The 12,893-nt window shown below is 47.4% G+C and overlaps 3 protein-coding genes across 5 annotated transcripts in view; 1 reads left to right on the top strand and 2 right to left on the bottom strand.

Moving 5' to 3' along the window:
• Positions 1–12,893, top strand: part of Tspear (thrombospondin type laminin G domain and EAR repeats) — a 200,887-nt gene that overhangs the window by 93,565 nt on the left and 94,429 nt on the right. The gene's annotated exons all lie outside the window — the stretch shown is intronic.
• Gm3250 (predicted gene 3250) lies at positions 2,061–2,943 on the bottom strand. The gene has a single exon (NM_001370833.1). The coding sequence runs from the start codon at positions 2,868–2,870 to the stop codon at positions 2,178–2,180; it is 693 nt and encodes a 230-aa protein (NP_001357762.1). The 5' UTR covers positions 2,871–2,943; the 3' UTR covers positions 2,061–2,177.
• On the bottom strand, positions 7,750–8,528 carry Gm7137 (predicted gene 7137). Its single transcript, XM_001477786.2, has one exon. It carries the CDS (start codon positions 8,526–8,528, stop codon positions 7,818–7,820), a length of 711 nt encoding a protein of 236 aa, XP_001477836.1. The 3' UTR covers positions 7,750–7,817.

Raw genomic sequence — 12,893 nt, forward strand, 5'->3', positions numbered from 1 at the left:
GATGTTCTGTGCTCTTTGGTTTTTTTCCTTCCTTTCTCCTTCCTCTGTGCAGTAATTGCTTATAGAATTGTTAATATTTTGTCTTAGATAGGGTTTTTCTGCTGTGAAAAGACCAAGGAAATGCTTATAAGAACAACATTTAATTTGGGCTGGCTTACAGATTCAGAGGTTCAGTTCATTTTTTTGAAGGTGGCAACATGGCAGCATCCAGGTAGGCATGGTGGAGGAGGAGCTGAGAGTTCTACATCTTCATCTGAAGGCTGCTAGCAGAAGACAGGCTTCCAGGCAGCTAGGATGAGGGTCTTAAAAGTCATGCCCACAGTGACACACCTACTTCAACAAGGCCATGCCCACTCCAACAAATCCATAGCTATTTCAAACAGGCCACATCTATGCCAGTAAGACCATACCTCTTAATAGTGCCAGTCCTTGGGCCAAGCATTTACAAACCATCACAGATTTGATTCATTTCTATTTCTCTCTGGTATTCTGGTATTCTCATACTCTCCTATGCTAACCCCAATGGTCACTGCCTTTATGTTGTTTCTGGGCAATAAGACCCCCTTCATCCCTTTTGGTAAGGTTGGTATCATGGCCATGAATTTATTTCTGTTTATTGGGAAGGTCTTTGTTTCTTCTTGGTTTCTGAAGCCTTGTAGGGCTTAGTACTTTAGGCGGGCAGTTATTTTCTTCCAGGTCTTCAGTGCACCATTCCACAAGCACCAGGCTGCAGAGTTCTGGGCGGGAGTCTGCAGCTGATATAGTGGGGTTGCTATCAAATGGGACTTGATGCGTCTCTCTTTTGCAGACGATGTGCGGTGGTGAGGGCTTTGTTGTTTCCATTTCAGGTTCTTGAGATGTTGGATCTTCTCTATCTTTGCTAAGGAAGTTTCTGGAATATCACTGTATAGATTTGCTGTGCTCTGAGCTTTACTCTCTTCCCCTTCTGGGTTGGTGTGGTGTGGACACTGATGATTGACTGTGTCCCAAAGAGCTCCTATGCTCTTTCTAATTTCTCCCCTTTATTTTTTGTCTGAAGGTGGTATTTTGAAAGAGCTGTCTTCAAGGCCTGACACACTTAATTCTATTTGATGCAATCTGCTCACCGGATCTCTGCTGCACTCCTTATCCGGGTTGGACCTTTCCTCCTTCTCTGGATTTTTGATCAGAACTGGAAAGTTTACAGGTGGGGGAGGGTCAGGCTCATTCCCCAGTGTGGTCAGCCATGTGTATTCAAACAAAGCAGAGGAGAAGGAGACAACTGGCCTAGAAGACTCCAACAGGGCTGGTAGGTGTGAAAGCTGTCATTATTCTTTACCACTGCTGGGAGGTTGTCACCTGAAGTGGGACCTTGTGCTCTCTAGAAATGGGATGCTGTGACCCTGACCTGTTGGCTATGGCTGGAGCAGGCGATTTCCCTTCAGGTGAAGTGCCTGCAGTTGCTAGAATGTTCCTAGGCTGTGCACCTTACAGTGTGCTCTGGTGAGTCTGTGGGCGTGGTAAATGAATCTCAAGGATCCACACCTACCTTGTTGGTGACAGGGACTGGGACAGCACTCAGATGAGGTGGCAGGATCTGCAAACCAGCTGTCCTCAGTCCTGAATTCCTGTGAAACTACAACCCTGAGTTTCTCCCAGGGTTTCAGGACAAGGGCTCGCCCTACCCTCCTCTCCAAGATATTCCTCTTTCTCAAAATGAAAGCCTTTCAGAGGATTTATCAGAGTCACTCTGTGAGACCCAAGACAGGAAAGTCCTGGCCCAGACCCAGAGGAGGTAGAACCCGGATCCCAGTATCAGAGCATGGAACAAGGGGACAGAAGCTGTGGATCTGTGTAAAGACTCCAAGCCTCACAACTGAAGATACAGAGATAGTGGAAGAAGATGACAGTCACTATGGAGACATAATCGATCAGAAGAAGTTTTATTAATGTGCATTAGTCGAGAGTAGTACAGCTGACCACAGATGCAGGGTCATCCAGTCAGGGAGGGAAGAGGAAGCCAGCTCTCCTCTGACCTGGTGAGGAGGAACCTGCTGGGCCTTCTAAGGGGTCGAGCTACACTCAGGTTTCTCGTCAGACTGTACACATCTTTCTTCTGAGCTGTACCTCCATGAGTAGCAACCACAGGCTGATGGAGGTGTGGTTCTGTGCCCTGCTGCCTTCGTGGGTCCTGGCCCTCAGCAGCTGGACTTCTGTCCACAGCAGGCCTGTCTGCAGCAGGCAGGGCGGCACAGCAGGGACACACTAGAGGTTGGGCCACAGCAGCTGGGCTGGCAGGAGGAGGCACAGCAGGAGGAGGTGGGCACACAGCAGGCAGGTCTGCACACTGGGTGACACAGCAGGGACAGGCTGGAGCAGGGCTTGCAGCACACAGGAGCACAGCAGGAGGGCTGGCAGCAGGAGGAGGAGCCAGAGCAGATGGGTGTGCAGCACACAGGCTTGCAGCAGATAGGCACACAGCAGGGGGATTGACAGCATGAGGACTGGCAGCTAGACTGCTGGCAGCATGGTCCAGAGCAGATGGGTGTGCAGCAGACAGGCTTGCAGCAAAGGGTCACACAGCAGGATGGCTGGCAGGGGGAGCAGGTGCAGCAAGCTGGCTGGCAGCTAGACTGCTGGCAGCATGAGGGTGTGCAGCAGGAAGATTGGCAGCAGGGGCTGGACACACAGCTCACTGGGGTGCAGACAAGGGTCAGGCAGGGGGCTGGGGCACAGCAGCTGGTCTGGCAGCAGCTTGGCTGGCAGCAGCTGGTCTGGCAGCAGCTGGGGGCACAGCAGCAGGGCTCACAGCAGCTCTCTGGGCAGTCATCCACCTGCCAGGAGGAGTTGGTGAGAGCATCAGAGTAGACAGACATGGTGGAGGCGGCCATGGCAGGAATGGCAGGGAGTTGGGAGTGTTGTGTGTTAAGTGACTGTGTGAGTGTTGAGTGAGTGTGTGTGTTTGAGGTGCTCTGGGCTCTGGGCTTTTATCCTTCAGGCATGTTTTGCTGCAGGAGACTCAGCTCACTTTCATTTCCTTGTTATTCAGTCTGGAGGATGCTCTGCAGGGCTCAGTCATTAACTCCTGTTGGGCTGGTTGCTCCAGCAATAAACACATATGGAGGGAAAGCACAGACTTCCTGGGCTGACCCTGTGCCCCCTGCCTTGTGGTGCCTGCCAGGGTAACTGGTGATGATGCTGAGTGCTTAGACTATTGTGTCCTCCAGCCCTGTCGTCCTTCAAGGGTGGTCCAGCCTGCCTGAGGCTAGGAGAGAGGTGATGGCCCCATCACAGGCTTATCTGTCCTGCATCCGGAACCAGCTCTGTGGCAAGAGCATCCCACTCATAGCTTCTGCTCTCAGGTATCCTTGGTACTGTCAGAAGCCTTGGTTCAGTGGTTCAGCCCAGACAGCAATAGACAGAGGTGCCTTCACAGTAACAAGGGAGCAGAGATCAGCATTTGCTGCACTGAGTAGGGCTTCTGTGCCACACAGTGTGGGCTTTCTGCCTCATATACATGCTGCAGTTTCTCACACAACCTCTGTCCCATTGACTTCTCCACACAAGTTCACGTGTGACCAGTGTCTTCAGCATCCGGGCCCAGAAGTGTGCTATAGAATTGTGATAGCTACAGCTCAAGACCCCTCTGGACCTCTGCCAGTGACCTGTGGAGTTGTGTCCTGTTTGGCACACCACTGGAGCCATTGAACATCACACCTCCATATTTATCCAGTCATGGCTGTGTTAGGAGTTCATTCTTTATGGCTAAATAATGTTCTCTTATGTGGCTGTGCCACATTTCAGCTCTGTGAGTTGATGGGGACTCGGTCTGCTTTCACCTCTGCACTACAGTGAGCAGCTCTGCTAAAAATATTCTTACAGTCTCATTTGAACATGTCACCAACTCCTTGGCAGAGATAGGTGGGCAGAGAGAAGTATTTAACCTTGTGAGTCTGTGTATAGCCTTGGCCAGACTACAGGGCTATTACTATCCCTTGGACCTGGCATGGGCCTCCAAGTACTCTGTCATTCAGTGTGTGTGTGTGTTTATGTGTGTGTACACGTGCACGTGTGTAAAGTGTATATGTGCATATGTGTATAAGTCTGTATGTATGTGTATATAAGTATGTTTGTAAATTAATGTGTGTGTAACTATATGTGTATATGTTCATGTAGCAGTTAGAGGACAATTCTTTGGAGTCAATTCTCTCCTGCCATTTGTTAGGATCTGGGACTCAAACTCAGTCTGCCAGAGCCTCACCTAAGCACCTCTACACACTGAGCAATCCCATGGGCTGGAGCATATTGTTTTGACCCATCTATACTCACTGAAGATCTATTCACAGTAGGTAGGAAATGGACTCATTAAAGTCCACCAACTAATAGATAATAAAGTGTATTTACACATGGTGGAATTTTACTCAGTCATAAAGAAGTGAGACATGAAACCTGAAAGAAACTAAAGGAACTGGAAAAACATCATATTGAGTGAGTCCACACAGGCTCAGAAAGACAAATGCTCATATACAAATTGTCTTATATATGAACTATAACTTCTTATGTTTACATGTGTGCCCTTCAGTGGGACTGAGTGTGCATGAAGGAGCTTGGGAACTAGGAAGGGGATTTAAGGTGGAGAGGCATTCAGGAAGAGGTGAGGGGAAACTGGACATATTATAAAAAGGTAGAAGGATAATCCAGAGAGTGGGATGGTTTAAGTAGACAAAGATCGGTGGGGGAAGGATATGGGGTCTCACCAAAGCCAAGTGTATATGAAGGTGGAGTAAGGAAGCTTGCTACTCTGTGAATTATCAACATAAAACGTGCTGCTCAGTCTCCAAGCATTTTGTAATTCCTAAGTTTCACTTGTGGATGCTTTCAGATGCACACAATGATCAGAAAAGACACAGGGTGTGATTTTCTTTTGTACCCTCTGATCTGGACGATGGTAGGTAGAGAGAGTTCCATATTCCAATGGAAAGAATGTGTATGCTGTGGATGATCGAATGTGCTGGAGATGTCTGCCAAGTCCTGGAATGTTCTGGAGATGTCTGTCAAGTTCTGGAATATTCTGGAGATGTCTGTCAAATCCCTTCCTCTGCTGTTCTATTTACTCAGGCTTTTGTAGATTTTTGCCTTCACCCATCACTGCCAGAGTGCCTGCTGCACAGCACAGTAGCTTATTATCAGGTTCTATCACACTTTTGGTTGAAGGATGCTTGCTTCGTGAGGTGTACAACCACCACTGGGTGGCCATAGGATAGTAGTCATGTACCTTCGTGATGCACTTACCCCTAGGTCATTTTATAGTTTCAGGTTTGTCTCTTCTTTCTGCTTGTCTTAATTCGTTTGATTTAAGTGTAAGCACCCCTACCTGTCTTCAAGTTCCATCTCACAAAGCCATTTTTATCCCCTTCTTTGGGCTTTCAGCCTGGGCAGAGTTCAGGTGTTGTGAATTTCTTGAGGGTGATATGCCATTGGCTCTTGTTTTTTTTTTTTTTTTGTTTGTTTGTTTGTTTGTTTTTTGTGTTTTCTTTTTTGTTTTGTCTTGTTTGTTTTTTAAATCCCATGCAGCTGATCTGTCTTTTAGTTGACTAATTAAGACTGATCACATTCAGAGTCATTGATGAAGGTGCGGACTCATGCCTGTACTCTTCCTGCTTTTCTTCTAGTTGTTCTGTGTTCTTTGTTTCTTTTCTTCCTCTCTCTTTCCTTTGTTCAGTTAATAGCTTATAGAATTGTTAATATTTTGTCTTAGTTAGGGTTTTTCTGCTGTGAAAAGACCAGTGCAATGCTTATAAAGTACAACATTTAATTTGGGCTGGCATACAGGTTCAGATGTTCAGTTCATTTTTTTGAAGGTGGCAACATGGCAGCATCCAGGTAGGCATGGTGGAGGAGGAGCTGAGAGGTCTACATCTTCATCTGAAGGCTGCTAGCAGAAGACAGGCTTCCAGGCAGCTAGGATGAGGGTCTTAAAAGTCATGCCCACAGTGACACACCTACTTCAACAAGGCCATGCCAACTCCAACAAATCCATTCCTATTTCAAACAGGCCACATCTATGCCAGTAAGACCATACCTCTTAATAGTGCCAGTCCTTGGGCCAAGCATTTACAAACCATCACAGATTTGATTCATTTCTATTTCTCTCTGGTATTCTGGTATTCTCATACTCTCCTATGCAAACCCCAATGGTCACTGCCTTTATGTTGTTTCTGGGCAATAAGACCCCCTTCATCCCTTTTGGTAAGGTTGGTATCATGGCCATGAATTTATTTCTGTTTATTGGGAAGGTCTTTGTTTCTTCTTGGGTTCTGAAGCCTTGCAGGGCTAGGTACTTTTGGCTGGCAGTTATTTTCTTCCAGGGCTTCAGTGCACCATTCCACACGCACCGGGCTGCAGAGTTCTGGGCGGGAGTCTGCAGCTGATATAGCGGAGTTGCTATCAAATGGGACTTGATGTGTCTCTCTTTTGCAGACGATGTGAGGTGGTGAGGGCTTTGTTGTTTCCATTTCAGGTTCTTGAGATGTTGGATCTTATCTATCTTTGCTAAGGAAGTTCCTGGAATATCACTGTATAGATTTGCTGTGCTCTGAGCTTTACTCTCTTCCCCTTCAGGGTTGGTGTGGTGTGGACACTGATGATTGACTGTGTCCCAAAGAGCTCCTATGCTCTTTCCAATTTCTCCCCTTTATTTTTGTCTCAAGGTGGTATTTTGAAAGAGCTGTATTCAAGGCCTGACACATTTAATTCTATTTGATGCAATCTGCTCACCGGGTTCTCTGCTGAACTCCTTATCCGGGTTGGACCAAACTCTTTCTCTGGATTTTTGATCAGAACTGGAAAGTTTACAGGTGGGGGAGTGTCAGGCTCATTCCCCAGTGTGGTCAGCCATGTGTATTCAAACAAAGCAGAGGAGGAGGAACAACTGGCCAAGAAGACTCGAACAGGGATGGTAGGTGTGAAAGCTGTCATTATTCTTTACCACTGCTGGGAGGTTGTGACCTGAAGAGGGACCTTGTGCTCTCTAGAAATGGGATCCTGTGACCCTGAGCTGTGGGCTATGGCTGGAGCAGGCGATTTTATTTCAGTTGAGGTGCCTGCAGTTGCTAGGATGTTCCTAGGCTGTGCACCTTACAGTGTGCTGTGGTGAGCCCGTGGGCATGGTAAAGGAATCTCAAGGCTCTACTCCTACCTAATTGGTGACAGGGACTGGGTCAGCACCTAGGTGAGGTGGCAGGATCTGCACAGCAGCTGCCCTCAGTCCTGAATTCCTGTGAAGCTACAACCCTGAGTTTCTCCCAGGGTTTCAGGACAAGGGCATGCCTTATCTCCTCTCCAAGATATGCCTCTTTCTCACAATGAAACCCTTTCCAAGGATTTATCAGAGTCACTCTGTGAGCCCCAAGACAGGAAAGTCCTGGCCCAGACCCAGAGGAGGTAGAACCCGGATCCCAGTATCAGAGCATGGAACAAGGGGACAGAAGCTGTGTAAAGACTCCAAGCCTCACAGCTGAAGATACAGAGATAGTGGAAGAGGATAACAGTCACTGTGGAGACATAATCGATCAGAAGAACTTTTATTAATATGCATTGGTCGAGAGTAGTACAGCTGACCACAGATGCAGGGTCATCCAGACAGGGAGGGAGGAAGAAGCCAGCTCTCCTGTGACCTGGTGAGGAGGAATCTGCTGGGCCTTCTAAGGGGTCGAGCTACACTCAGGTTTCTCGTCAGACTGTACACATCTTTCTTCTGAGCTGTGCCTCCATCAGTAGCAACCACAGGCTGATGGAGGTGTGGTTCTGTGCCCTGCTGCCTTAGTGGGGCCTGGCCCTCAGCAGCTGGACTTCTGTCCACAGCAGGCCTGTCTGCAGCAGGCAGGGCGGCACAGCAGGGACACAGAGGAGGTTGGGCCACAGCAGCTGGGCTGGCAGGAGGAGGCACAGCAGGAGGAGGTGGGCACACAGCAGGCAGGTCTGCACACTGGGCGACACAGCAGGGACAGGCTGGAGCAGGGCTTGCAGCACACAGGAGCACAGCAGGAGGGCTGGCAGCAGGAGGAGGAGCCAGAGCAGATGGGTGTGCAGCACACAGGCTTGCAGCAGATAGGCACACAGCAGGGGGATTGACAGCATGAGGACTGGCAGCTAGACTGCTGGCAGCATGGTCCAGAGCAGATGGGTGTGCAGCAGACAGGCTTGCAGCAAAGGGTCACACAGCAGGATGGCTGGCAGGGGGAGCAGGTGCAGCAAGCTGGCTGGCAGCTAGACTGCTGGCAGCATGAGGGTGTGCAGCAGGAAGATTGGCAGCAGGGGCTGGACACACAGCTCACTGGGGTGCAGACAAGGGTCAGGCAGGGGGCTGGGGCACAGCAGCTGGGCTGGCAACAGCTTGGCTGGCAGCAGCTGGTCTGGCAGCAGCTTGGCTGGCAGCAGCTGGTCTGGCAGCAGCAGCAGGGCTCACAGCAGCTCTCTGGGCAGTCATCCACCTGCCAGGAGGAGTTGGTGAGAGCATCAGAGCAGACAGACATGGTGGAGGCGGCCATGGCAGGAATGGCAGGGAGTTGGGAGTGTTGTGTGTTAAGTGACTGTGTGAGTGTTGAGTGAGTGTGTGTGTGTGAGGTGCTCTTGGCTCTGTGCTTTTATTCTTCAGGCATGTTTTGCCTCAGGAGATTCTGTACACTTTCATTTCCTTGTTATTCAGTCTGGAGGATGCTCTGCAGGGCTCAGTCATTAACTCCTGTTGGGCTGGTTGCTCCAGCAATAAACACATCAGGAGGGAAAGCACAGACTTCCTGGGCTGACCCTGTGCCCCCTGCCTTGTGGTGCCTGCCAGGGTACCTGGTGATGATGCTGAGTTCTTAGATTTTTGTGTCCTCCAGCCCTGTCATCCTTCAAGGGGTGGTCCAGCCTGCCTGAGGCTAGGAGAGAGGTGATGGCCCCATCACAGATTTATCTGTCCTGCATCCGGAACCAGCTCTGTGGCAAGAGCATCCCACTCATAGCTTCTGCTCTCCAGTATTCTTGGTATTTTCAGAAGATTTGGTTCAGTGGTGCCCCAGACAGCAGTAGACAGAGGTGCCTTCATAGTAACAAGGGAGCAGAAATCAGCAGTTTCTGCACTGAGTAGGGCTTCTGTGCCACACAGTGTGGGCTTTCTGCCTCATATACATGCTGCAGGTTCTCACACAACCTCTGTCCCATTGACTTCTCCACACAAGTTCACATGTGACCAGTGTCTTCAGCATCTGGTCCCAGAGGTGTGCTATAGAATTGTGATAGCCACAGCTCATGACTCCTCTGGACCTCTGTCAGTGACCTGTGGAGTTGTGTCCTGTTTTGTACAGCGCTTGAGCCATTGAACATCACACCTCCATATTTATCCAGTCATGGCTGTGTTAGGAGTTCATTCTTTACGGCTAAATAATGTTCTCTTATGTCGCTGTGCCACATTTCAGCTCTGTGAGTTGATGGGGACTCAGTCTGCTTTCACCTCTGTACTACAGTGAGCAGCTCTGCTAAAAATATTCTTACAGTCTCATTTGAACATGTCACCAACTCTTTTGCAGAGATGGGTGGGCAAAGAGAAGATCTCAGCCTTATGAATCTGTGTATAGCCTTTGCCAGACTACAGGGCTATTACTATGCCTTGGACCTGGCATGGGCCTCCAAGTACTCTTGTCATTCATGTGTGTGTGTGTGTGTGTGTGTGTGTGTGTGTGTGTGTGCATGTGTGTAAAGTGTATATGTCCATATGTTTATAAGTCTGTGTGTTTGTGTGTATAAATGTGTGTGTAAACTAATGTGTGTGTAACTGTATGTGTATATGTTCTTTTTTTTTTTTTTTTTTTTTTTTTCTTTTTTCCGGAGCTGAGGACCGAACCCAGGACCTTGGGCTTGCTAGGCAAGCACTTTACCACTGAGCTAAATCCCCAACCCCGTGTATATGTTCATGTAGCAGTTAGAGGACAATTCTTTGGAGTCAATTCTCTCCTGCCATTTGTAAGGACCTGGAGCTCAAACTCAGTCTGCCAGAGCCTCACCTATGCACCTTTACCCACTGAGCAATCCCAGCAGCTGAAGCATATTGTTTTGACACATCTATGCTCAGTCATGCTCTATTCACAATAGGTAGGAAATGGACTGATCCTAGTGTCCACCAACTAATAGATAATGAAGTATAGTTACAGACAGTGGAATTTTACTCAGCCATAAATAAGTGGGACATGAAACCTGAAAGAAACTAAAGGAGTGGTACATTTACACAATGGAGTACTACTCAGCTATTAAAAAGAATGAATTTATGATGGATGGACCTGGATGGTATGTATCATCCTGAGTGAGGTAACCCAATCACAAAGGCACTCACACAACACGTACTCACTGATAAGTGGATATTAGCCCAGAAACTTAGGATACCCAAGATATAAGATAAAATTTGCTAAACGCATGAAACTCAAGAAGAACGAAGACCAAAGTGTGGACACTTTGCCCCTTCTTAGAACTGGGAACAAAACACCCATGGAAGGAGTTACAGAGACAAAATTTGGAGCTGTGACGAAAGGATGGACCATCTTGTGATTGCCATATCTAGCGATCCATCCCATAATCAGCTTCCAAAAGCTGATACCCTTTGCATACACTAGCAAGATTTTGCTGAAAGGACCCAGATATAGCTGTCTCTTGTGAGACTATGCCAGGGCCTAGCAAACACAGAAGTGGATGCTCACAGTCAGCTATTGGATGGATCACAGGGCCCCCAATGGAGGAGCTAGAGAAAGTACCCAAGGAGCTAAAGGGAACTGCAACCCTATAGGTGGAACAACAATATGAACTAACCAGTACCCCGGAGCTCTCATATCTAGCTGCATATGTATCAAAAGATGGCCTAGTTGGCCATCACTGGAAATAAAGGCCCATTGGACTTGCAAACTTTATATGCCCCAGTACAGGGGAACACCAGGGCCAAAAAGGGGGAGTGGGTGGGTAGAGGAGTGGGGGTGGGTGGGTATGGGGGACTTTTGGGATAGCATTGGGAAATGTAAATGAGGAAAATACCTAATTAAAAATAAATAAATAAATAAATAAATAAATAAATGAAATTAAAAAAAAACAACTAAAGGAACTGGAAAAACATCATATTGAGTGAGTCCACACAGGCTCAGAAAGACAAATCCTCATATGTGAATTGTCTCTCATATATGAACTATAACTTCTTATGTTTACATGTGTGCCCTTCCGTGGGACTGAGTGTGCATGAAGGAGCTTGGGAAACTAGGAAGGGGATTTAAGGTGGGGAGGCATTCAGGCAGAGGTGAGGGGAAGCTGGACATATTATAAGAAGGTAGAAGGATAATCCAGAGGTGGGATGGTTTAAGTGGACAAAGAGCGGTGGGGGAAGGATATGGGGTCTCACCAAAGCCAAGTGTATATGAAGGTGGAGTAAGGAAGCTTGCTACTCTGTGAATCATCAACATAAAACGTGTTGCTCAGTCTCCAAGCACTTTGTAATTCCTAAGTTTCACTTGTGGATGCTTTCAGATGCACACAATGATCAGAAAAAGGTGTGATTTCGGTAGTTTCTAGTTTGTTAAGGCTTCTTTGTACCCTCTGATCTGGACAATGCTAGGTAGAGAGAGTTCCATATTCCAATGGAAAGAATGTGTATGCTGTGGCTGATGGAATGTGCTGGAGATGTCTGCCAAGTCCTGGATTGTTCTGGAGATGTCTGTCAAGTCCTGGAATATTCTGGAGATGTCTGTCAAATCCCTTCCTCTGCTGTTCTATTTATTCAGGCTTTTGTAGATTTTTGCCTTCACCCATCACTGCCAGAGTGCCTGCTGCACAGCACAGTAGTTTATTATCAGGTTCTATCACACTTTTGGTTGAAGGATGCTTGCTTCGTGAGGTGTACAACCACCACTGGGTGGCCATAGGATAGTAGTCATGTACCTTCGTGATGCACTTACCCCTAGGTCAATTGATAGTTACAGGTTTGTCTCTTCTTTCTGCTTGTCTTAATTCTTTTGATGTAAGTTTAAGCACCCATACCTGTCTTCAAGCTCCATCTCACAAAGCCACTATTATTCCCTTCTTTTAGGCTTTCAGCCTGGGCAGAGTTCAGGTGCTGTGAATTTCTTGAGGGTGGAATGCCATTGGCTCTTAGGTTTGTTTTTTTTTAAATCCCATTCAGCTGATCTGTCTTTTAGTTGACTAATTAAGACTGATCACATTCAGAGTCATTGATGAAGGTATGCACTCATGTCTGTCCTCTTCCTGCTTTTCTTCTAGATATTCTATGCTCTTTGGTTTTTTTCCTTCCTCTCTCCTTCCTCTGTGCAGTTAATGACTTATAGAATTGTTAATATTTTGTCTTAGTTAGGGTTTTTCTGCTGTGAAAAGACCAAGGAAATGCTTATAAGAACAACATTTAATTTGGGCTGGCTTACAGGTTCAGAGGTTCAGTTCATTTTTCTGAAGGTGGCAACATGGCAGCATCCAGGTAGGCATGGTGGAGGTGGAGCTGAGAGTTCTACATCTTCATCTGAAGGCTGCTAGCAGAAGACAGGCTTCCAGGCAGCTAGGATGAGGGTCTTAAAAGTCATGCCCACAGTGACACACCTACTTCAACAAGGCCATGCCCACTCCAACAAATCCACACCTATTTCAAACAGGCCACATCTATGCCAGTAAGACCATACCTCTTAATAGTGCCAGTCCTTGGGCCAAGCATTTACAAACCATCACAGATTTGATTCATTTCTATTTCTCTCTGGTATTCTGGTATTCTCATACTCTCCTATGCAAACCCCAATGGTCACTGCCTTTATGTTGTTTCTGGGCAATAAGACCCCCTTCATCCCTTTTGGTAAGGTTGGTATCATGGCCATGAATTTATTTCTGTTTATTGG

The sequence above is a fragment of the Mus musculus genome, chromosome 10 (genome assembly GCF_000001635.26).
Source record: "Mus musculus strain C57BL/6J chromosome 10, GRCm38.p6 C57BL/6J".
Taxonomy (NCBI): domain Eukaryota; kingdom Metazoa; phylum Chordata; class Mammalia; order Rodentia; family Muridae; genus Mus; species Mus musculus.